The sequence below is a fragment of the Anarhichas minor genome, unplaced genomic scaffold (assembly GCF_050575085.1).
Source record: "Anarhichas minor isolate MPS153535 unplaced genomic scaffold, ASM5057508v1 ptg000027l, whole genome shotgun sequence".
Taxonomy (NCBI): domain Eukaryota; kingdom Metazoa; phylum Chordata; class Actinopteri; order Perciformes; family Anarhichadidae; genus Anarhichas; species Anarhichas minor.
Window position 1 is genome coordinate 20,984,534 of NW_027466473.1, and position 25,444 is coordinate 21,009,977.

General features: G+C 43.7%; 1 protein-coding gene across 5 annotated transcripts in view; it reads left to right on the top strand.

The window, feature by feature from the left end:
* The window catches only part of larp1 (La ribonucleoprotein 1, translational regulator), a 40,590-nt gene extending 15,775 nt beyond the window's left edge, over positions 1 to 24,815 (top strand). Inside the window, exons 3-21 of one of the 5 annotated variants that reach the window (XM_076102063.1) lie at positions 1,009 to 1,074; positions 5,304 to 5,375; positions 8,430 to 8,604; positions 9,862 to 9,996; positions 10,471 to 10,623; positions 13,296 to 13,458; positions 14,040 to 14,184; positions 14,916 to 15,090; positions 15,229 to 15,410; positions 15,800 to 15,898; positions 16,030 to 16,356; positions 17,924 to 18,047; positions 18,629 to 18,834; positions 18,944 to 19,050; positions 19,675 to 19,832; positions 20,018 to 20,162; positions 20,316 to 20,425; positions 20,566 to 20,693; positions 21,124 to 24,815. In XM_076102063.1, the coding sequence (XP_075958178.1) occupies positions 1,009 to 1,074; positions 5,304 to 5,375; positions 8,430 to 8,604; positions 9,862 to 9,996; positions 10,471 to 10,623; positions 13,296 to 13,458; positions 14,040 to 14,184; positions 14,916 to 15,090; positions 15,229 to 15,410; positions 15,800 to 15,898; positions 16,030 to 16,356; positions 17,924 to 18,047; positions 18,629 to 18,834; positions 18,944 to 19,050; positions 19,675 to 19,832; positions 20,018 to 20,162; positions 20,316 to 20,425; positions 20,566 to 20,693; positions 21,124 to 21,363 (2,910 nt within the window). In that variant the 3' untranslated portion in view covers positions 21,364 to 24,815. The other 4 variants (XM_076102064.1, XM_076102065.1, XM_076102069.1 and 1 more) reach the window with 4 other exon arrangements.
* Positions 24,816 to 25,444: the final 629 nt, after the last annotated feature.

Here is a 25,444-nt window from a genome sequence, read left to right on the forward strand (position 1 = left end):
TGATTGTGGCCATGTCCACACCACTACGTATTCATTCAAAACCGGGGATTTTAAAACTAAAAACGATCTCCGTCCACACAGGCGTTACAGCATCGTTTGTGTAAGGAATACCGTCCACACTAGCAAGCCTGAAAAAGAATATCACGTGACTATTCACGTATACCGGGCATGCGGGTGCCGGTGTAAACAGGAAGTAGATTGGAGTGTCCTTTAATGATAAACGGTAGTGCTTGATACTTAAGCGCTTCCTCTATAAACTCAAACGGATACATTTTGTGGAAAGATTTAGAAGCTTTTACTTTACTTAATTTACTTTAAAATGAAAACTTACAAATCAAAGTTTACTAGATTATGGGTCAATAAATATAGTCGGCACACGTCTCTCACTCGTTTCTTCTCGGTGTCGTTCTCACACTCGTAGCTCTGCCGATGGCTGAAGTCTCTGTCGTACTGGAGAACATTTATGCTTTTGTTCGTTTACAGTTTCTGTGTGGACTTCACAATAGTTGTGCAGAACAAAATAAGCATTAATAAGGAAAGTGTCCGTCACCTTCCTCAAAGCCACGAGCAGTGACTTCAGACGGACCGTAGGGCTGATAACACCGTTATAAACACGCGTTTTAAAATGGAAACGTAGTAGTTTGGATGTAGCATAAGTTGTGTTTTCTAGCTGTGAAATAAAATGTTTTACCTAACACATAGTGTGTTTTGCTTTCATGCCATGCAGAACAGGTTTTCACCAAGAGGTCATACAGACATTTGAATATACATTCATTTGTTAATCTAATCTGTTTGTTTTGGGTTAACACCAATGAGAATTTGAGTGTTACTGCTGATAATCTTTTGTTTGCACTCACTCACAAGCTTTTTCTCTGTAGAAGTAGTAGTGTGCAGCTCTGACTCTAGTCTCCTCTTCATCACTAACCTGCTCTAACATCTCAGTGTACCAGTTCTCTTTGGCTCTCCTGCTAATTCTGCTTTGTTGTATTTCACTTTTTTTTTGCTCAGGTTGGAGATTTTGGCGACGCCAACAGCTGGCCAACACCCGGAGAGATCGCAACTAAAGACATGCAGGTGGGTGTTGTTTGTTTTTGAAAAGCGATGAGTCGCAGGTCGGTTAGAAAAGGGCGTCGTCTGTGAGCTTCTTTGAACACTGAAGGGTTTCACAACTGCTGATCTTTGTTAGATGGCGCAGAAGAGGGCTGCCATGTCTCGAGCTCCTTTTTTTTGATTCTCATGTTTACTTGCGCATCTTTCTTTTATACAAGTTTGTTTCAGTGGTGTTAAAGGAGCCTGAGATCTGAGAATGTTACTGCGAACTACTGCTTCTTCTCTGTTGTGCCAGCCGGACGGGGACGCGAAAATGTATTTTTTGTTTCACTGTGTCTTTAAGTGATTGGACAATAGGAACCAATACCAACCGGACGCCATAGACTTTATATAGGAAGTGTTAACAGTCACCGCGATGACACCCGTCGGTTTGTGGACTGCAGTTTTAGTTTTGAAGCCTCGAGTTTGGCAGTTTTTCAGCATCACCATCGTGTGGCCGTCGCCATCTTGGTTTTTTTGCAACCAGAAGTGACACGAGAGGGTGGAGCTAAGTACTATCAAATGCTGACTAAGACATTTGTATGCGACCGAAAAGCTTTCAATTAACTTTCATGAACTGATAACACACCGTGAAAGGGTTAAAGTTGTAAGACAAAAACATGGACAACTCACAGACTGGAAAAAAGCTGCGGTAGCGACCTGTCAATCACAGTAAGCCCCGCCCTAAAGCATACCCTGCTTTATGCTCTATTTGATTCTAATTGGACCATAATTTACTAAATTAACATCATGCTGTATTGAAGAAGACTTGAAACTAGAGATTGAGACCATAAACTCATGTTTACAATGTTTACTGAGGTAATAAATCAAGAGAGAAGTAGTCATTTTCTCACAGACTTCTATACAACCAGAGGAGTCGCCCCCTGGTGGACACTAGAGAGAATGCAAATTTAAGACATGCAGCATTTGCTTTACTTTTCATACCTGGAATTTTTGTTTCGTAACAGAATAAATTCTGATAATTTTGACCTAATACGTCGGCAGTAATAACGTGACTGTATTGGATGCATGACTTGGTGCTTTCATACAGATTTAAGTTCAAACGAGACGTGTGTTGATATGATGTCAGGAAGTGATTACTGCGAGCAGGTAGAGGTAGAAAGCTACCTGGTTTTTAGTGGTTACCGGAGGAAAGGAGCTTTAAAAGACTAAATCAACACGGGTGTCAACACAGAGTGAGGTGTTCTATACAAAGAGAATCTCACTAGTCCAAAATTATAATCTTCAGCAACCAATCGGAGGAAGCCGCTCGGCTTGTGTAGCTTTATATAATGGGTATTTCAGTGGTTGTGGCTGTAATTACACAGCAGCTAAGAAGCACTTTCAGACAAAGCAGTCTGCTTCTGTTGGCCTGACTTTGTGTCCTCAAGACTGGATGTTTATCTTGTTTTTTTTAAGGGGGTTGAGTTGTCTATGCTCACCACCATGGACATTTAGGGAGGCAAAACAAAGATGGCTGTCTTCGAAGTATGAGCGAATAGTTTTCGCTTTAAAAGCTCATCCCTACAAAGCTGCACACGTAATTACTCAACCTGTGTTTGTTTGTTTTTCATCAGGTAAGGAAATAAGTTTCACAAAAATTACAAAATGATTGTTTTGTCTGGACTATATTGACTATAATATTCAATATCAACTGATTTAAAACACAGGACTAAGACTAAATAATAGAAATAGCTGACAAAATTAAATGAGAAAACGTTTTGACGAGAATGTTTTGAGTCGTCGTCGTCGTCGACAAAAACAAGACTGAGAAGAATAAGAAAGACTTAAATGTGACTCAAGCATTTTCCTCCAAAGACGAGATCTAAAGTAGCCGGACCAACGTTCAGAGCCTCAGGTTGAGATGAGGAAACACGTGAAATCAAAAGAGGTCTTCGGCCTTCAACATGTTTTGCTACAAGCTCTACATATACAGTCTAGACCTCCAGCACACAACGTACTGACCCCCTTACCCTCTTAACTTATGCTGTTGGTCCGACATGGGATGCGTCCAATTTGTGTCGCCTTACAGTAGCAGCAGTAATCCATCGTTTTCTATTTCTGATCTCGGGGCGATAGTGTGTCAGCGGAGGAGAACGATCCCGGTAACCTCCCCAGGTCTGAGGGAGAGAGGGAGGGGGAGAGAGGGAGGCAGGGGAGGCACTACAATGTGAGTCACATCACCAAGAGCCAGGAATAACCGGTGGCTCCGGTGGCAAGGAATCATGGGTGGGAGGAGTTAGGAGACGGTGACCAAGGCCTGGGAAGGGATGTCCTTTTAGGGATCCCCCCCTTCAGTAAACCCCCCCCCTTGGATCAGTGCTGCTAGTGCTATTCTTAGGGGGCTGGAGTTCACTGTGCACCACGTAACATTTAAAGCTGTAAATCAGAGGCTGAATTCTTTGATTATGCAGGCTGGGAAACAGACATTAACATTTGATAAAGGGTTAGGCTTTTTGATTGCAGATTTCATGCAATAAAACATTGATTTCTGTAACTTTTAAATTAATTTTGCGCATGTGCCTTTTAAAGCACCACAAACAGTTTTGTGTTGGGAGCAGAAATTTAAGCGATACGCAGCTTATAGACTAGTTTATCAACAGAAAATCACTTTTGACCACCGTGTTGGTCATTGTCAGCGACTCGGATATGATGATGTGTTGATTTTCTCTGTTTTTATCTTTGTAAATTGAATATTTTTGAGTTTGGTCTGCTGAACGAACACCACGGGCTGTTGCTGTTATAATTAAAGCTGCAACAACTATTTGATTGATTTTTGTGTCTTATTATTATTTTGGTGGTTTTACAGTTTGCAACCTCTTAAATGTCGTCTTTGATGGTAAATTTAATAACTTTGGGTTTTAGACTGATCGGACAAATCAAGACATTTACGAAACCTTGGACACTATTTTCTCACATTTTATAGATGAAGTGATGAATCGAGAAAATAATTAGAAAATGAAAACAATTATGCTAACGGTGAAGTGATGCTTTTAAAGAAGATGTTTTAATTTATTAAGTCTATTTTAATACAATGTCATTTCCTAAACTCATGGAAGTAAAATTAGCTTTTTTCCAATTTTATTTTTTTAAACAACAAAACAGAACTTTCGTACACTGCTGGTGAACTGAGATGCAAATTAAGCACGATCTACACCAATAAATTAGAAGTTGTAGAAATTGTCTTTACAATAAAACCATTGCCTTCTGCACCGATGATCAGACGGGTATTTCAGTGGTTTGTACGCTTAGAATGTGCAACCTTAATAAGTAAGAGCCCCTCTTTGCCTACAATCCTCCTGGAAGAACGTCACACAAGCACCGTGTGTGTTGCTTCTGCTTGTGTGTGTTGAGTTGTCTTCACCCCATCTCGTCTGTTTTGTGTCCTGAGTGAGAAGTTTGTCAGCATAGCGGTGGTTTTCTTGCGTTGTTTGGTGGTTTACACACCACAGCCGTCGTGTCCGAGAGTCTTTCACTTTCGGTGATGAAATTTACCGTCGCAGAAGCACCGTCAGTGGCTTCCTGAATGAATCAGCATCCCTCTGATCTCAGCATTACTGTTGCCATTTCCTCTGCGCCACACGTCTTCATTGATTCAGAGAACACACCTGAGCTTTAAACACAGGCGTCTGCTCTGAACGGCTCATTTCACACCTCTCTGTCCTCACTGAAAGTAATCGTCCCGTATTCCCATTTGTGCAGAATCCAAAGCGATAAAGCGCAACAACAATGCGTGCCCGTCTTCATTTAGTGACACAGCATTAGCCATTTAGCCGCTGAGATGATGTGGGATCTACTTTGTAGAAACCCAGAGGGAGCTCAGTGGACTGTAGACGCAGCAGATGCTTCTTATTATCCACAGTGTGTGCACCATCCATTTGGCATTTTCATTGTGTTTGATGGCAGCAGGATGAAGCGTATGGCCCTGGTGTTGTTGTTGGAGCACACAACAACACAGAAGAGCTTTTAAAGAGGCAAGCATTTGAAAATAACCAGATTATAATGTCAGGGGCTTAGAAGGACTTGTAAATTAACTTTAGGGCCTGAAAAAGTCCCCAAACATTGAAGGTTTAAGACTCCACACTCATGTCCATTTTTAACCACTTCCATGCCAGTTGTTTGTACATTGTTCTTCATAGTGTGTGTGTGTGTGTGTGTGCATCACGGTCCACCTCATTGTCTTCTCTAAACTGCTCTTCCCTCCCTCTGTTCAGATCGAGGCAGTGACACGGACCGAGTCCTGCCCGCCGACTGTCAGGCAGGTCAGAGACTCGTGGAGATTCACTGTAAGTTCAACCTGCAGCCTGTGAAACCCCGAACAAGTTCAAACAACAAAGAACAGCTAAAAAGTCAACACCACACAAAGAAAGGGACGTCAAACGATGTCAGAGTCGGTTGCTAAATGGATAATAAATCAATATTTACACGTGGAGATTTTTGATAAATAATCAGTGATGTGGATTTGATGACTAAAACAAGAAATGGACTATTATACGATATTACAATATTTAGAATGTAAGACGATATCTAGTGTCCTATCGCAATATCAGCATATCAATATATTGCAAAGCAAACACAAAACTTGAGTTTCAGACACAAGAAAAACAGTTTCAAAATACAACTCCTCCTCCACCCTGTTTAATGTAAATGTTTGTGCCACAACAGCATCCTCCTGCTACTCTAAAGAAAGCACTTAGTTATGCAAATGTGATGGCAAATTATAGAAAGATTTTCATTTCTAATCAGTCTGATGAAATGATTCATTCCCCTCGTCGTGGGCTGAAAGAGGGGAAAACAAACGGCACTTAAACCATTTAGTTTAGTTTTGACGGTCCAGAAAACCACGTAACATTCAGCATGTGATCACTTATGAATTAGATTAAGTCAGACATTATAAATAGGCAGCGAGAGTCACTATTTAACAAACAATGAAGCTGGTGTATCTAAGTATCAGGCATGCACTGTGGATCTGTCTCTATCTGTCCCATAATTCCCAAATTCAACAAACATTCACAAAACCGTCACCGACGACAGAAAGCCATCACTTTAACAGAAGCCAGCAACGCCGCTCATTCCTCGTCCGAAAGGGACAATCCAAACAGTGTTGTGAATAATATACATAAACAACACAACATGTAATTGTTGGTTCCATTGATATGTAGCCTCGGGTGGATCCTCCTTTTCCCTCTCGGGTGGAAAGTATTTAAGAGCTTTAAATTAAAAGCCCCAGCACGTCGTTTCACACACTATTAGCCCCGCAGGCGACCAACAGTAAAGAGGGCAAAGATCAGAAGTACAACGCTTGCTTTTAGTTTGATTTGGAAATGTGCTCCTTCGGCTTCTAAATCCATTTCTCCACAATCACAATCCTTTTTAAAATTGGTACATTTCATAAAGGTCATTATTTTCGTGACAGTTGCTCGTGCCTCCTTTGCTGCTTTTATGTATGGTGAGACAAACTGTTGTTAAGAACTACGGTGCCTGTTTGTAGTGGATCTTTGGAGTTCAGTGTGATTAGATTGTTTAGCGATATGATACCTTGAAGTGTGTGTGTGTGTGTGTGTGTGTGTGTGTGTGTGTGTGTGTGTGTGTGTGTGTGTGTGTGTGTGTGTGTGTGTGTGTGTGTGTGTGTGTGTGTGTGTGTGTGTGTGTGTGTGTGTGTGTGTGTGTGTGTGTGTGTGTGTGTGTGTGTGTGTGTGTGTGTGTGTGTGTGTGTGTGTGTGTGTGTGTGTGTGTGTGTGTGTGTGTGTGTGTGTGTGCGCGCGCGCGATGGTTTTGGGGCTTGAAATGTGTCGAAACCTCCCGAGTCAAACGCTTTGCATGCCTCCTTTTTTGCAACCTTTGCAGATATCTGCGTGTGAGTCGCTGATAGCTGAGCTGTCGTAGCCGAGCTCTGTTTTTATTTGAATAAACTCCGGTATCGGCTCTGTGAGAAGAAGATAAGGCGGTGCGTGTATGGTGGACTGTGTTCGTTACTGCGTGGTTAGCTCAGGCTTGGTTGGAGGACAGCGGTTGAACTCGGACATTGTGATGAGAGCGGACTAAAGAAACGTCTAAACCACATGCAAAGACCTCATTGTTCCCTGAATGGATGCATCTCAAACTGTTTGATTTGAATATAAAAGCTCTCATTCTGAATGCAAAACATTTCTATGTACTAATATCAGTTTATCCCTCTAGTTAGCTTGTGTATTGTTGAATATGTGAATGAATGCTGGTATTTTTCGGTCGTGTCTAGACGGCAACCCTCGAATTGCTAAATTCTCATGAGACGGTGAAGTTTAGGGATCGTCCTCGAATCGTAAAGGTTTGGATAGATCTCCGCTGCACATTCCTCAATTCAATATATTTTAATATTTAATATCCAGTCTAAGTGTTATATTTAAATTAATATAACCAAACCTGCTTGTGTGTGTGTGACTGAAGCTGCAGACGTGCTGTAGACGTGATGAGATCTTCATGTCTCTTCTCTGAATAATCAATGAGGAGAACTTTCACAACTCTGATCTCAGCACTGAAGCAAACCAACAACACCCTCATGCTAGTCACATTAAGCCCCATTTAAACCCTAAATGAACAGCCCCTCCCCTGACTGACCCTAGGATTTAGGACGTAGGGCTGTTGTGTGACTTTGAGTAATCGCTCTATCAATCAACAGTAAGGTTGTTGCTCCAACGGTTCTTACAAATCTACGCTAACCATCTAGAAAACATCCAGTCGTCCTTTCCCTCGGTACTGTTGCTATGCAGATTTAATCGAAACTTTTTAATTGTAATTTTTTTTTAAACAACCAGTTGATTTCCCAGACGTAGATGAAACAGCCCCTCCTCTAGCTGGCTGAAACGACAACCGCGAGTTGCTTTTATCGCCTGTAGCAAGCTAGCTAATTAATCTGACGTTAACTCTGTTCAGCTGACTCGTTTTAAGTTTCTTAAATGTGCATTTTGTAGGCTACATACCGGATGTCATTGTGACTGATGCTAAAGCTACATATCTCAGGCGTCCTTCAGACTCTTTGGATACCAAAGGTCTCTCTCAGCAGAGCTCCAGAGTTTGACATAACTAGCATAGCTTTAGATGTTGCCTGCTAGGATTGAGCGGTCACTGTTCAGTGGAGAGGTTAAGCAAACAGTCTATTATTTGACTGTTATCTTGTGCGTGTTTAACCAACTTAATATTTTCAGATTCCACTTTGCTGAATCAGGAAATAACCAAGTTACCGTAACTCTTTATTTTGTTTGAATAGGTCTTCAGTCTCCTTTTGATGGGAGCGAACGGTTTCTGCTGCTCTTTCTCTAAACGTCTGAACTCGTTTCTTTTGTTGTTTTTTCTCTCTTCAGGCTCCGAAGAAGATGGCGACGACGACGACGGCGGCGGCGGCAGTCAAGAAGGAGTCGAAGGAGAAGAGGGAGAGCAACGAGGAGAGCAAGGAGAACCTGAAGGCCAAGTCGGACGACTCCGGAGAGGAGAAGAACGGAGACGACGACTCCCAGAAGAACGGACCCAAGAAAAAAGGTGAACGTGGAAAAATGGCAAAAATCGATAGCTGCTGAACATGTTAGGGCATGTGCTAATGTTAGCATCCAAACAGGCAAAGGCCTTGTTCAGTCTTAATGGACCACACTTAAACCACACTGGTTTCAATTTAACCAAACCTGCTTGCGTGTGTGTGAACCTGCAGACGTGCTGTAGACGTGATGAGATCTTCATGTCTCTTCTCTGAATAATCAATGAGGAGAACTTTCACAACTCTGATCTCAGCACTGAAGCAAACCAACAACACACTCATGCTAGTCACATTAAGCCCCATTTAAACCCTAAATGAACAGCCCCTCCCCTGACTGACTCTAGGATTTAGGACGTCGGGCTGTTATGTGACGTTAAGTAGTAAGCACTTTGAGTAACTGCTCTATCGATCAACAATGTCGCTCCAACATTTTGCTCCGTCATCGTCCTGTTCCACGAGCTGATCTCCTACGTTGCTGCTGTCAAAAGATCCTCAGAATGTGAAGTGTAGTGAGCTGCTTTTGATATTTATTCAATGAGTATTTTACACCTTCTAATCTCTCCCCCCTCCTCTTACCTACTCAGTCAGCAGATACAGGGCCACGTCTCCTAAAACTGGCATTTCCTCTCCCCCATTGCATCTGTTATCTGTCACACACTCGGCCACACACACACACACACACACACACACACACACACACACACACACACACACACACTCAGCCATACACACACTCGGCCACACACACTCACACACACACACACTCAGCCATACACACACACACAGCCAGATGTTGCTCTAAACAGCAGATCGCTGATGCTGCCTGCAGGCTGCCTGAGGTACTGCAGCAGACTGGTTCACCAATAAAATAATCAGCAGTAACGATCACAGTTCATTCCAGTGAAGGTTTACTTTGTTTGTTTATTTCTTCAGTAGTGAGTAGAAAGGTTTTAGCAGACGTCTTTCAGTCCTCAACCAAAGAAATTCTTAAGTTGACCAACACACGATTCTTTAGTTGACTATTCATTTATTTGATTTAATTAATGACCGATCTGTAAAACTTTCTCCACAAAGAATCACACAAAAAGATATGCGTTTATACATTTCTTCAAAATGAGTAATTCAGCATAAAAAAACGACAAATCGTCGTAATCGTGAAGAAATCTTAGTTACTAAAACCACAATGACAGACTTTAAAGCTGATTTCAGGCCTAAATGACAAAATGTTTTCTAACTGCGCCGCCTCTCCGTCTCGTACCGAACAGGAAACAAGCAGAAGTGGGTTCCCCTGATGATCGAGGTGAAGTCGGAGGGTCCCCGGGAGCGCTCGGCCTCCAGGAACAACAGCAGGCAGAACGAAAACCCCCGCCTGCCTCCCAACGCCAGGAACGACCTCAGAGGTCAGGCAAAGAAATCCCACCAAGCTGCTTTAACGTTGAACTTTACATACCACGAGTTATCAGCAGCAGTTACGCTGTTCAACTTGTGACGGCGGCTTTACCGGATGTGCGTCTGTGTTGCTACATCTGTAGCTGTCGAGCTATCATTACTGCATTTAGCCGGAGGAGACGGCGTGCATGACTCGGCAGCAGGATGTGGACAGACGAGCTCCTACTAATCTACTTCTGCTTTGATAGCTCCGCTGTTTGAATGTACAGTATGAAGAACGTGTTTCTTATATTCACTGAGGAAGTTAAATGTGTGGCCGTCCAAGAGGACGTTGGATCTGTTGGTTTGTGTGAGATTTCAAGTTAAAAGTAACGGTAATAATCCTGCAAATTCCCTTTATATATTAGTTTTGTCCCCACTTGTTCAGTGTGATGGTGTGTTTGTGTGCTAACGGGAAGGTGTGTTGGTTCTCCCCCCCCCCCCAGCAGACTGGCACAGTCAAAAGTACGAGCGGGAGTGGCGCGACGACCACGACGAGGTGTCCAGCGTGAAGAGCGAGGGAGCGCCGTTCCGCGGAGGGTTCAGGGGTCGCGGGCGTGGAAGAGGAAGAGGCCGGGGGCGAGGCCGAGGTGGCAGAGGTACGTGTGTGTTTCCTCCAATAGAAAGACGAGCATAGAAATTAATGTGAAGTTTTCTGAAAAGTTTTAAAAATAGAACTATTTTTTTATTATCATCGGCCTCTTTTTTTGTTTCCTTTAACAATACTGGCACTGGTGAGGATTTAGAGAGAGAGAGAGAGAGAGAGAGAGAGAGAGAGAGAGAGAGAGAGAGAGAGAGAGAGAGAGAGAGAGAGAGAGAGAGAGAGAGAGAGAGAGAGAGAGAGAGAGAGAGAGAGAGAGAGAGAGAGAGAGAGAGAGAGAGAGAGAGAGAGAGAGAGAGAGAGAGAGAGAGAGAGAGAGAAAAAAAAAGCACTGTGTCACCACCGGAAACCCTTTTTAGTATCAGTTCCTCACCAGTAGTCATTGAGACAGTATATGCAAACTGATGCACAAGATAAAAAGGCAACACGGTCTTATAAGCACAAAAAAGGCCTTTTACACAACTGGGGTGTACTGAATAAACGACACAGAAATGCAAAATGTTAATGTAGGGATATTGATACATGCAAATTTGCAATAGTTGAAACACTTTTTCAATAAAAGGTTCGGAGTTTGTGCTACACGAACGTCAAATGACACAATGTTGCCTTTACATACCGAATATAAAGACACAATAATGCGTAATACTGAATTTCTCCTCATCAAAACCATTTATACTGGCAGCATTGCGGGATTGCAAAAGTTGCTCGACTTTATCAAGAAAAGGTTTGAATAGATTCTTGCAGGCAGAGGACGACATGGATCCTATTGACTCAGAGCGGCTTCATGCAGTCGCTCTGAGGTAAACTGTTGTGTAGCCTCAAGCTACTGTAAGATATTCTAATAAGTTTCCCTTTAGTCAAAATCTCTGAGTGAATCTCTGATACACAGTTACACATTGTGTATATGTCTTGGGCTTTTATTGTGAAAGGTAAGAATGGAAGGACTGGATCTGGTCTGCGCTTCCTTCGTCAAGGTTCTGGTTCAGTCTATCGAGCCTCGGTGTTATTGAACACTGTAGTGTGTTTTTTGACTGCTTTTAGTTGCAGCACAAAAGCTTAGAAATATCGGGAAACACTGTATTTTTGGCGGTGTAATATTGTAAAGCATTCATGATTAAAACAGCAGTTCGAACAAAATATATTCATGTGCGACTTAATCACAAAATAAAAGCTCCTGTTGTGTAAAAGTAGAAACACGGATCCGACTGAAGCTGAAGCTGCAGACGTGCTGTAGACGTGATGAGATCTTCATGTCTCTTCTCTGAATAATCAATGAGGAGAACTTTCACAACTCTGATCTCAGCACTGAAGTAAACCAACAACACCAAAGTCACCTTCTTCAAGAAGAAAACTTTTAGAAACCGAATGCTTATTTTAAAGGTGTCGATAGATTCATTATGTTACGTAACACACGTGATGTAAAGTAATGACGGAAGCAAAAAGAACCAACGCTCTAGCTGTTATGATTTTTTTTATTTTAGAGCAAAATTTAAACGGGATTATGCAAACGACCGTCTTTTTTAAAGGGTTAAACAAACAAGATATAGCTCATCAACTCCAGACTGTTGCTCCATAATTAGCGAACAGACAAGAGAGTGCTATAAAGGCTCAACTTGATAGTGTCCGGACGATCTTTACAGAACGTTTTACAGGTTTTTCTTTCTGCTCTCAAACCGGGTGGAGGTTACCCTAAACTGGCCCCACTGAGGCTTCAGTGAAAACCCCCCAAAAGAGTGCAATAACAACCAGTGAGTTTAGGAATGAGGAAAAGACCCGTTGGACTAGCAGGTTTGCCCCCCAAGGCCTGTTGGTTTTGGCAGCTCTCTCGCTCTCTCTCTCTGCTATTCACTCTTTTCATACACATCCCTTCCTTACCCTCCTTCGACAGACTGAAGTAGAGAGAGCACTGCTACCTTTTTTTAAGATTTTATAAGAGGAAAGTGAGAGAAAACAAAGATTGAAACCCCGGAGGATGAAACGAGTGTGACCGTCTTGTTAGGTCCAGTTTTCCGTCCTCCTGCCTCCTCGAGGACCCGTTGTTGACTCTCAGCAGCGCTGAAGAAACGGTCAGAGTTGATGCTGAGCAGATGAACTTTGTCTTTGTGTGTTTAGTCGGCTCTCGCATGTTTGTGTGTTCCCGCAAACTAGAATATACACACACATCTTTCAGTGGCTACAGTTGCTCTTTTAATGTCATTTCTTCATGACATTTTTTATGTTTTTCTTAATATAATTTAACCTCGAGCATCATCCAGGAGGCGTATTTCATGTAATAGATCTTCTATACTTTTTAGAATACCATTCGTTGTCCATTGTAGATGATTGTTGTATATCTTAGTGTAGATTTTATATTCTGCTCCGTACTGAAAGGGGTAATTTGATTGCAGATTGCAGTTTAATTCTGTCTCTCCCGCAACTTTGAATCACATTTGAACTGATTTTGGCCATAATTGTGCTGTTGTTTTTGTGAAACAGGAGTGAAAAGTTTCAACAAATGAAAGTTTGGACTCAAAGCTTAATAAATTGATATAATTTATCTACTTGCAACTCAATTCAGAGTGTAAATGCCCCCGGCTATATTCATCATAATGTGGTATAATATAATACATGAGGTTAACTCCCAACATCAAATACTAACCAGTTCCAATTCTCTGTTTCTGTCCCGTCAAGGCCACTATGACTACCACTACGGCTACAAGTCCTACGACTCGAAGGACGGACCCTCCGCCCAGAAGTTTGGCAACACGGTGACTTACTACTACGACAACATGAGCAGCAGCGACCTTTACTCCGCCGACCACGACCTGCTGAAGGACTACATCAAGAGGCAGATGTGAGTTCAGCTTCTTCTTCTTCATGGCATCGAATATAAGGCCTGGTGTCTCCGTCTGTGGTGCAGGGTGAGATCTCTAAGCTGTAGACGTGATGAGATCTTCATGTCTCTTCTCTGAATAATCAATGAGGAGAACGTTCACAACTCTGATCTCAGCACTGAAGCAACAAAGGGAGACGATAATAAATGACTCTTAAATCCTGCCCCATACCCAACCACAACAGGTCTGCAGTCACAGTTTGGCGGAGCAACACACTTCACTGTGTTGAGACAGTAGTTTTTTTTGGCACCCAACAGAAGGAGCGTAACTGTTTCCTCGTGTGCGCTCGGTGCCCCCTTCAGTTCGCCTGTCTCAAGTTACTCGGAGACTTTGAGACCCCGTCAGATATTCTGGTTCGGGTTAGTGGTTCCTCGGAAGGTATTCGGTTCAATGTGGCACACGATTAAAAAACAATGCAACAATGTTTCCAGTGTTTTTACATTCGTTCATCTCACTTGCGTCTCAGTCCGTGAAGGAACGGCAACAAACAGCTGATACGTTTCCTTGTTTCTCTGCCCCCCCCACCCCCACCCCCCTGTAGTGAGTACTACTTCAGTCTGGACAACCTGGAGCGAGACTTCTTCCTGCGGAGGAAGATGGACCAGGGGGGCTTCCTGCCCATCGGACTCGTCGCCAGTTTCCACAGAGTTCAGGCTCTCACCACCGACGTCCACCTCATCATGGAGGTAAGCATGATGGGAGACGACAATGTGGCGACAATGGAGTCAAAACTGGTTTGATTGGAGTCAAGATTTGGGGGGGAAGTGAAGTGATGAGAAGCCAAAATGACGTCAACACGAGGCCTGAAGGCTGTTTTGTTAAACCCAATAAAAGTAGAAACACGGATCCGACTGAAGCTGCAGACGTGCTGTAGACGTGATGAGATCTTCATGTCTCTTCTCTGAATAATCAATGAGGAGAACTTTCACAACTCTGATCTCAGCACTGAAGCAAACCAACAACACCAAAGTCACCTTCTTCAAGAAGAAAACTTTTAGAAACAACTTGTGGTTTTCGGGGAACTACTTTCATCCTCCACCGTGTGGATCATTTAATATCTCGTTGACGATTTATATCACACTTTTAAATACATATTTCCAGCTTAGACACTGGCTTTAACGTGCGTGCACACAAATACTAATAATCAGACAATAGTTTGATCAGATTTAAGAAATTTGTTATTATCAACTTAGACAACATAATTATGTTTCCCAAGATCTAAATGTATGATTTAATAACGATATGATTCCATTGAAGGATGATAAATTACCATATTGAATCACCTCCCAGCCGTTAGACTAACACAACATAAACACACCACTTCATGTCCTTTGACGTCAGTGAGATCCTTTACGCAGAGACGGTCCAAGAACCGTGTTATCGCACAGACTAACCGGCCCGTCCTCTCTCCCCTCAGGCTTTGAAGAACAGCGAGGAAGTGGAAGTGATCGACATGAAGATCCGCCGGAAGGTGGACCCGGAGAAGTGGCCTCTGCCGGGCCTGGCCATGCTCAACCAAACCCACACGGATTTCTCCCAGCTCATCAACTGCCCCGAGTTTGTCCCGAGGCAGCCGACCGAGGAGCCCAGAGGTGAACCGTCTGATCTGCTGTTAATGGGTCAAAACTATGAGGAGAAAAGTGGACTTTTTCTGGATTTTCTGCCTTATTTTGTGTACTGCTTTTGAAAACAAGTCAATATAAAATGTTCTCTCTGTGTGTGTGCTGCAGGCTCTCCCAGGTCGTCCACGCCGGCCAAGCAGCGCGGCAAGACCGAACTAGACATCTCCAACCTCAAGACGATGCCCAAGGGCCTCTCCGCCAGCCTCCCTGACCTGGACTCTGAGTGCTGGATCGAGGTCAAGAAGAGGCCCAGACCCTCCCCGGCCAGACCCAAGATCAGCGCAGAGAAGGTGACTCATCCCCATGTGATCATTGGATCATTACGTTTTACATTGACCGTGATGCATTGTGGGCCACTTACTAGGAAGTCAGAGAAAAGTGCCTTTAAATAGAATATTATTGACTTCATCATTACATTTTAAAATGTGTCACTGCAGAAACAAAATAGATTCAAATAAAATCCTGTTTCTGATAAATATATTTTCATGATAGAACATGTAAAGAAGTCTTTTTGCCTATTTTATGTTTTATTTTTGCACAAGAAAACGACAGTCCCCATCTTATACTTAACTTGTCATGTTGGTATTCCTCCTCGCTCTTCCTCTTCCTTCCTCCTCTTCCTTCCTCCCCTTCCTCCTCCTCCTCCTCCTCCGTGGTTGGTGCTGGTTGGCTGATGAAGGCCCCCTCGTTGCAGCAGCAGAAGGAAAAGGACGACTCGATTCGCTCCCCGGTGCCTCAGCCCGGCTCCTCGCCCTCCCCGGCTACCACAGGGAATAAGGTGAGGAAGAGAAATGATTAATTGACCTACAACACAACTATTGTTGATAATTTCCCCTAATTGAATTGGGTAATTGTCGAGTAGTCAAACACGGCGATCTTCTAATAATTTCTTTCTTTTGTTTCTTTCAGGACGGAGCGGAGCCGGACGAACCCGAGGAGCTCGACTTCATGTTCGACGAGGAGATGCTGCAGATGGACGGGCGGCGCAACACCTTCACAGACTGGTCGGACGAGGAGACGGACGGCGAGATCGACGACCACGACGTCAACAAGATCCTGATCGTGACGCAGACGCCGCCCTACCTGAGGAAGCACCCGGGGGGAGACCGCACGGGACACCACACGTCGCGCTCCAAGCTGACCAACGAGCTGGTGAAGGTGATCAGCGACGGGCTGTTCTACTACGAGCGGGACCTGTGGGACGACACGTACGAGCCCGAGTACGCCACCATCAAGGTGAGCTCTTGTCTTCATGGTTCGAACGTTGCTCGGTTTGCTGAAATTAGCATACGTTTCCTAAATATATTCCTAAGTGAGTTTCCTGTGAAAAGACCGTATGCGTGTAACGAGTGTAAATTGACACATTTCTGGTGAAAAACGAGTATTTTTTCCTAAGATATGATATGAACCGTTATATGACAGTAAGTTGCTTTAATACAGTCTGAGAATGGATGATTATAATATTGATTAAATGTTACACATAGCTTCAGCCATAGCTCCAACAATGAGATAAAATAACCAGACTGCTGGACCACCGTTGAGAAAACACACTTCTGTTTTTAATCATTTTAACTTCTACCAAAATAAATTTGTCTTTCGTGTTTACAAAGGAAACAAAAAGGAGGATACAAAACTAATTGCATATCATTTTCTCCTTCAGTTAACTCGCATAAGTCAAACAGCCGCTCCTCTTCTTAAATGCCAACATAACGTCGTAACGGTGAGACACCTCATCCCAGCTGATGAAAACATGATCTTTAATCACGCCAATATTAACCCTTTCTATCAAAATACACCCTACTTTTAGACTATAACCTATTTATACTCGTAGATGAACGGTTTAAACGGTTTGCTTCATGTAAACTGATAACATTTCCAATAGATGAAGTCCTTTTTAGATGTTAGTGGATCAGAAAACAATTTGTCTTAACAAACATCATGAACCATCACCATGTATTACATAATGAAGACTCGCCTACAGTATCCGAGTGTTAGTGGAGAGTTTTGGGATCACATGATCCCCCTTAAAACAAAACAACCTTTAGTGAAACGTGACTGGAGTCGGGCTCTTCTGACAGCTACGTGGAAGCTGTCAGAAGAGCCCAACTCCAGTCACGTTCTTCTTTGTCAGATTGGAGGTGTTTCTGCCCAAAACCAGATGAGTAGATTCAGAGCTGGAAACCCGACACAGAAGAGAGTTTTGTTTGTTTTGGTTTTTGTTGCCATTGTAGCATTGTTGAACTCATTGTGGGGACCTTCACGTGCTCTCCGGCACACATCCAGCTGCGTGTGGAACAGGGGGACGCGTGTTTATAAATGCACCCCACGCACGAGGCCTCGGCCTGAGGGATCGTAGCCGACGGGCCGCAGGGGGGGAGGCAAAGATGGACGCTGAAAGATCTGAGGATGCTCGATGGAATGACAGTGTGAGTGCGAGGGCAGTGATACAGACTCGTCGTCGGTCTACGGGGAGGTTTTAAATTGAGCTGCTGCTGTTGGAGGACGAGCAGCGACGGTTTGGTTATCTGTCATCTCCGCTGGTGGAAGCTTCAGGGTTCTGTGTGTAGCTGTAACTCGGCTGGTTGTTTCACTCGAGTCAGAACAGTCAGAGACATGAAGGTGAAAAGGTTGTTTCTGGCAGCCATGTTCTGCTGCTGCATCTCAATGTCCAGATTACTGCAGATCAGGTCCGTAGAGAATCCACGCGTTGAACGTTTGTCCCAGATTGTTGTTTTATTTTTTATTTACTCTCAATGTATATATTTTGTCGTCATATTAACGCCTGTTTTTCTCCGTTTTACAGCAAGAGGTGGAGAACTTCAAGAAGGTCCACCTGATCAGCCGCGAAGAGTTTGACTGCCTGACCCCTGAACCCCCGGTCGACCCCAAGCAGGAAGTCCCTCCAGGGCCCCCCAAACCCCAGCAGAGTAAGGACACGGATATGAAACACACTCACACGATGTATTTACATCGACGTTCTGTCTTTACAGAGGACATGAGGTGAAGTTAAAACTGACCCTACACAGGATACAGAGATTAATCACAAAACAACAGGACACAAATAACTGCATTTTTTTCTGACCTTTCTCTGGTATTTGTGGGTTTCTTGTGAAATCTGGATATTTAATCATTAACTTGCTGTCCTTTTGAGACTTAAAAACTACCCATAATGCAACACTTAGCCTGTGTTATTCTCCACTCAAAAATAATATCTCTTGTGTGACTTTTTTTAAACATAGATTCCAGAGACAATACAGTACAATACTGTGTTTAGAGTCTGTAGAAGAAGAAGAAGGATTTCGCTCATTCAGTTTATTCAGTAATAACAAATGTTTTTTTTATCCTAACGTGCATTAAAAGGATCTTAAAAAGACATAAATCCATGTTTAAACTTTTACAGATCTGTTGATTTAAATCAACTAATCGAAGAGTCAAAGAATTCCTCTGGTGTAGGACAGCCCTCGTCTTAAAGTAGTTAGTTACCCATATCTTCCCCTCTCGTCTTCAGTCCCCACAGACGCTTTGGCGAACAAACTCTTCGGGGCCCCCGAGCCCTCCTCGATAGCTCGCTCGCTCCCGACTACCGTGCCTGACTCGCCCAACTACCGCAGTGCCCGGACGCCCCGCACGCCCCGCACGCCTCACCGGAAGGACCAGACCATGACGCCGCGCTTCTACCCGGTGGTGAAGGAGAGTCGACCCGTAGACGCAAAGGTAAGATGGCCGCCGAAGGGGTCCATGGGTTGAAGGTTTTCGGTGATAAAGAAACCACACTGACTAAACGTGTAGACTAAACATGTGACGTATCTCTGCATCCTCTCAGACGCCCAGGAAGAGGAAGACCCGACACAGCTCCAACCCGCCCATGGAGTGTCACGTCGGCTGGGTGATGGACTCCAGAGAGCATCGCTCCCGTACGGCCTCCGTCAGGTGAGACCTCTCTCGCTCTCGCTCTCGCTCTCTGAATGGACGTTACACGATTACAGAAAAGAACATGGCTGATACTGTTGTCAATACGGTAATTAGTAATACTGTTTATCTTTTGACAACTCCTCCGATATTTCATTTTAATCGGTGATGAAAGTGTATTTTTTTTATTCTAACTGGAATTAAATGGATTTTAAAAAGTGGAAAATCGATCGTCACTTTGAGATATTTCAATAAACCCTTTTGATCAGTGATGTGTAGCAGCAAAAACTACATTTAGGACTTAACTTTGGTCTTTAAGGGATTAAATGCGACCCATTAAAGAGACCTTTATCTTGCCCATTAGGGATGGGTATCAATACTATCGGCTCAGTTCTTTATCGATACTTATTTTTTTAATTATAGCTAAATGTTTCCAGAGCAGCAACAGTAATGTTTGCATTCACTGGAAACAAATACAAAATTTCAATAAAATAAATCCTGAGTAAAGTCCATAAAGATCGCAGTCATCACTCCTCTGTCTGGTCTTTAATAGTTTAGCACCGTTTGATACCGGGTTTTGGGACTAATGTCACCGAAGTACTTCTAGTATTTGATTGTGTCTCTCCACCGTTCCTCCCTCCCCAGCTCTACTGCCAGCCCATCGGAGGGCACCCCCGCCCTGGGTAACGTTGGCTGCACGCCTCAGTCCCTCCCCAAGTTCCAGCACCCGTCACACGAGCTGCTCAAGGAGAACGGCTTCACGCAACACGTCTACCACAAGTACCGCCGGCGCTGCCTCAATGGTACACACACACACACACACACGGTTACTTCTACTTTACCATTTCTTCTGTTCCTTCACATCAGTGGAAATCTATTCTGCAGTATTGTGAACCCATACTGGATGTCTTGTTGTTTTTTTGTCCGTCTTGTATTTTTGAGTAAACCTTATCGCTCTCGCTCTCGCTCTCCTCTCCACCAATCACAGAGCGAAAACGTCTGGGAATCGGCCAATCACAGGAGATGAACACACTCTTCCGCTTCTGGTCGTTTTTCCTGCGCGATCACTTCAACAGGAAGATGTACGAGGAGTTCAGACAGCTGGTGGTCGAGGACGGGAAAGAAGGATACAGGTACGAGAGCCTCGACCGCTGATCTCTCAGGATTTTATATTTAGTTGTGTTATCAAAACAACATATGTCCTGTCTTTAGACTAAAAGTCAGTATTACCAGTGAGCTCTAGATTCATAATAATAAGTTTAACTTGTTGCGTGTGTGTGTTGCAGGTACGGATTGGAGTGCCTGTTCAGGTACTACAGCTACGGTCTAGAGAGGAAGTTCAGGCCGGACATCTTTAAGGATTTCCAGGAGGAGACGATGAAAGACTACGAGGCTGGTGAGAAATCCTGCGCTATGTACGGCACACAGTGTGCACAGATCAGAGGAGAAATAAATAACAATGCAATTCTATGGTGTTTTAAATGGTGTTTTAAATGTCAGAGTTTTCTGGTAAAGCATCTTTCCGTCTCTCCTCAGGCCAGCTTTATGGACTGGAGAAGTTCTGGGCCTTCCTTAAATACGCCAAAACCAAGACCCTGCAGATAGACCCCAAGCTGCAGGAGTGCCTGAGCAAGTTTAAACGTCTGGAAGACTTCAGGATTGACGTGAGTGGAATAACCTATTGGGGTTTGTAAAAGCAACCCTGAAAAGATGCCTCAGCTTATTGAGTAATAGTAGTAATAATAATAATACATTTTATTGATAGAGCACTTATCATGGTACTCAAAGACACTGTAGCAGTACCTGTGTTTAAGCATCAAAGCTTCAAACAGCGTTTACCAGCATGACCTGACGGAGGTTTCTGCATGATCGTCGTTGCTACATGAATATTTACATGTATCCATATCCATAGTCGGTGTGTGTGTGTTACCTACAGTGACTTAGATGGCGGTTAGCATGGAAGCTAAGCCATCTACTGCTGTGTGGACGCCACATTAGTTTAGTAGATGGAGCCGACTGTGTTTTTGTTTCTGAAAGCTGTGCTTTGAAAACGTCTCTCGCTCTAACCTCCGCCCTGGTTGTTTCTGCCTCCAGCCGCCGATGGAGGAAGGAGGCCGCAGGAGACACTCGTCCAGCGGGGATGGTCGCCGCCGGCACCCCTCTCAGCCCACCAGCCGGCCCCACAGCCAGGCCAGCTCGGGCCCCGGGCCCGGCCCCGCTCCCGTCGCCCCGGGCCCCGCAGCCAAGGATGATGCCAAACCCGTCAGCCAGAAAGCCCCCACCGCCGCCGCCGCTGCCGCTGACCCCGCACCAGATGCCAAGACACTGAAGTAATGCCCAAGAAACACGCCGGCCCACATGGATCAACTCAACCACGTCTGCTAGTCGCCGGTTCTCTCTGCGCCACATGGGGGGGGGGGGGGGGGGGGGGGGGGGCGTCCAGTTCTTCACTCAAGCATGAGAATAGTTTTTTTACACCCCTACAACGACTTCTGAATGAGAAATAAGGAAGACAAATAATTAATACGGCTACGGTTTATTAATTAGTTCTGATTTTGAGAGAAAAATACCTTGTCTTGATGAGACAATGAATGGAGAAGGGTGTCAAACACTTTATTTTATTTTTCTTTATAAATCATTGCCAGTCCACTCGGTGGACGGTTCAGTGGTGATTTACTACCCTGGAAATTCTTCTTTTATTTTTTTAGTTTCTTACATTTCCACGCGGACCCGCTCTCTCCGATCGCCGCTGTCCTGCTGGCTGAAAGACGTTTGACTCCTCCCCCTGATCTCAGATTTACGATTATTATTTTGCTCGGCATGTGGAGAGAGATCGCAGACTTTGGAAATAGTTTGAACAAGATTGAGCGTCTGAAAAAAGCCGAGCCGGAGAGGCCGAGCTGCTCCTTGCATCCAACCGGACCAAAGTGGTTTGAAACCGAGCGACTGATATTTCCACCCGCAAAGCCCCCAGCGCTCTGTCGAGGGGCTAAAAATTAACTAAAATATATTAGATTTACTTTACGGCTGAACATTGAGGGGGAAATTATTAAAAGAACCAAATGATAAAAAACGAGGAAAAAGAAAAGACTTCAGTACGGACACGATCATTGAAAGTTGCCTTATTTTAATGGTTTTACTGCTTCTGTCTTGTGCCGCCACCTTGTTGGCCGTTGTACAGCATTGGAATCATCCATTTATCTGGTCACCGTTTGTTCCCGGCAGAGGCCACTAGGTGGGGCTGTCTCTGCCAAACTGTCCCCCCCCCCCCCGGCTTGCTCACTCCACTCCGTCACTTTTTCTGTCTTCCAAGTGTCATCCGGTCTGTTACAAGTCATGTAATTCTTCTTCCCTGTGTTTTTGCAAGTCGTGGCTTTTGTGTGCTCCCCCCCCCCCCCTCTTTCTCCCGCCCCAAAACAACAACAACAACAAACACTGGGGTGGAGAGTTGTGAAGGGAGAATCACCGGCGATCTCCCTTTTTTTTTTCGGGTGCTTCCTGACTTCCTCGCCGCCTTCTCTTCCCCCGTCAGACGAGCCGCATCCATCCGTTCATCCATCCGTTATTGACATCCATCCATCCGCGACGACACGGGACTGGAATCATCTAAATCTGGATTACTTGAAGAAGCGATGGTGATTTAAAGGGGGGCCGTCAAAAGCTCTGTCGCAGGTGCTCTGGGTGGAGAGGCTTACGGGGGGAGGGGAGGGGGGGGAGACTCGGACTCGGCTTCAGTGATTAACCGAAGCTCGCCTCGGACGCTCGCCACCTCTTCCTGTTCCACCCACGGACACACACACACACACACACACACACACACACCAGTTACAGGCATGAACACTGACTGGTGTGGTCGCACGCAGGTACAGATGTAGCAGTGTGAGCAAGTCGAACACAAAACACACACACACACGCGCACAGCTTGATGTCTTGCCTCGCTGTGAAAAAAACAAACAAAATCCGAACTGGACTCTTGTTCTGTCGTCACGCTTCCTACAGTTGACTGTGCGGACGATTTCAATCTTTGTCCAGCTCGATGATATCAAACAGAAGAGTGACTCTTTGTTCCTCCACTAATGTAAATGTGAATGTGACGGCTGGAGAGAGACGATCTCAGCTCCCTGCTACTTGTTTTATTGTTTATAGAACAGATTATATATATTTGCCTTACAAGTGAACGTACTCTTTAACGTTTTCTTTTCTTTTCTTTCTCTTTAATGGTCTCATGATTATCTTTTAATGCTTTTTAATTTCAATTTGCAGTGTTTCTAGCGTTGTTATGATGGGGGCTGGGTTTGTGTCGGGCTGTTTTAAGAACATCTGGATCTTTCAGAAACACAAAAGGGAAAATTGGCATCAGGACGTCGATGGCTATTCAGTATAAACACTAAATCTGTGAGCTTAAGAGTGTTTCAGATTGCAATCAAATCATTTTCTTTTAGTTACGATGTTTTTCGCCAAAATGAAATTTCCAGCAACAAACTAATTATTAAATCTTCAGCCTCAGAACTTTGTTTGCAAAGTCTAAAAACTCATAGAAGTTGTTTGGTTTTGGAGTTAGAATGTAAGAAGGAAGTTCAGAAAACTCTATTAAAAAAAGAAATTCTTGAGTCTTAATACACATCTGGATCTCCAGATGTTTAGTGAAATGACCCACTTCAATGTTTCCTTTGGCTCCCGATTGATGAATCACTATAATCGATCTCTTTCCCACGAGTTAAAAAGTTTAAATGCATTTGAGGAACGAAGAGTTTAGAAAGACGCCTGACATTGTGTTTTAGATCAAACTGTATCGGACGTCTTGGTCCTTTTTGTAATCGTCCTTCAGCCTCGTTGGCTGATGTTCCAGCAGAGTCCGGGTTCAGTGTTTCACCTTCTTCCTCTAAATCCACAATTGTTGGACACATGAAAATGCAAAGCTGTACCTGTTTTTTCTTTTACGTTTTCTATTTTTCTTTTAATGTTTCGTTGCGTTATCTTCAGGGAGATTTGGATCCGTTTCAGAGGCTCACAGTTGATGCATCGACGTGTTTACTGGAGGTTTAAAGACATAAAAAAAAAGAGGAAACCTTGTTTCCCAAAACCAGCGGAGCCTTTGAATGGGGTGGGTGGGGGGTTGTGTGTGTGTGTATGCAGACATGACAGTCTGCCACTAGGAGGGGTCATATGACAGTCACATGATCCCTCCCTCTGACGTGGTCGTCGCCTGTCACCGGACAATTGGAGGGGATTCAGGTGCTTTGGGAATTTTCGGCCTTCTCTTGTCAGCACAGAACTGCTGCTAGCTGTCCAGACAAACTCTAGGGGGCGCCGCACCTCCGCTCGTCACTTTCACACGGACAAGGCCAGCGGGCCGGACATTGAGGAGATGAATGAAGGACGTAGGAGGGGAGGGGGAAGGATACGAGAGAGAGACCAACTAGGCTTTGTGATGTTGCTCAGAGGAATATGGCTGGTTTTGGATGTCTGGAGACTGAAAAAAAAAAAGACAAAATTCCATAAAGCCATATGAATAAGAAATAACTGTATATGAACCATTAAGATAGTTCATTGCATTACTATATCCTAGGCTTGTCATGAGGCAAAAAAAGATGAAAAAAAGGAACAAAAAAAATATATAAAATGTAAAATACTTGAATAAGATCTTGTATTATAACATTTAATATTCATAATATCTGCTTTGTAGGCTGATGTGATTCGCTATTAGTGTTATTTGTAATTTGTAGTAATTATGCTTTTCCTTAATAAAGAAAAAAAAAACACAAAACGGACAAAAAAACCTCAAATACTGTCTTCTGAGTGGTTATTTCTGTGTGTGTGTGTGTGTGTGAGTGAATGAACTTTGGTAGTTTCACACCAGATCTCGTTTCTTTAGCGTCAACATGTTTGGAGCAGTTTCAGTCCAGTTGAAATATTGACGATGTATCGATCACAGATCTCTTTCAACCTTCACGTCTCCGACAACTCTTAGAGACCTGAGTTATAGACAGACTGAGGTTAAAGGTCAGGGGTCACGGGCCGGTGAGCCAGGATATTTAGTTGTAATTACTATACTTTTTTTTTTTAAACATTTTTACACCTACAATACCAATACTATGACTTATCACTTTTTTGACAGAAAATAAATATTAGAAATGTTACCGAGACATTTCATTATCTTTGTCAACATTTCATTTATTCCTAACGGTAAACAAATCTTTCTCAGTCCATGAGATGCTTTTTAATCCCTTAAGACAATGAATTCCGTGTTTTACAGTCGTCCTGCCGCTGCTTTAACAAAACCACTCTACATTTCCATACTGCATGTGTTCTCCGCTAGTTTGCAGCTGTCCAAACCAAAAGGACCTGAGAGCAGTGTATCATTTCATAATAGTGTATGTGATATGACCTTTCTGTCCAAAGCATAAACATAACA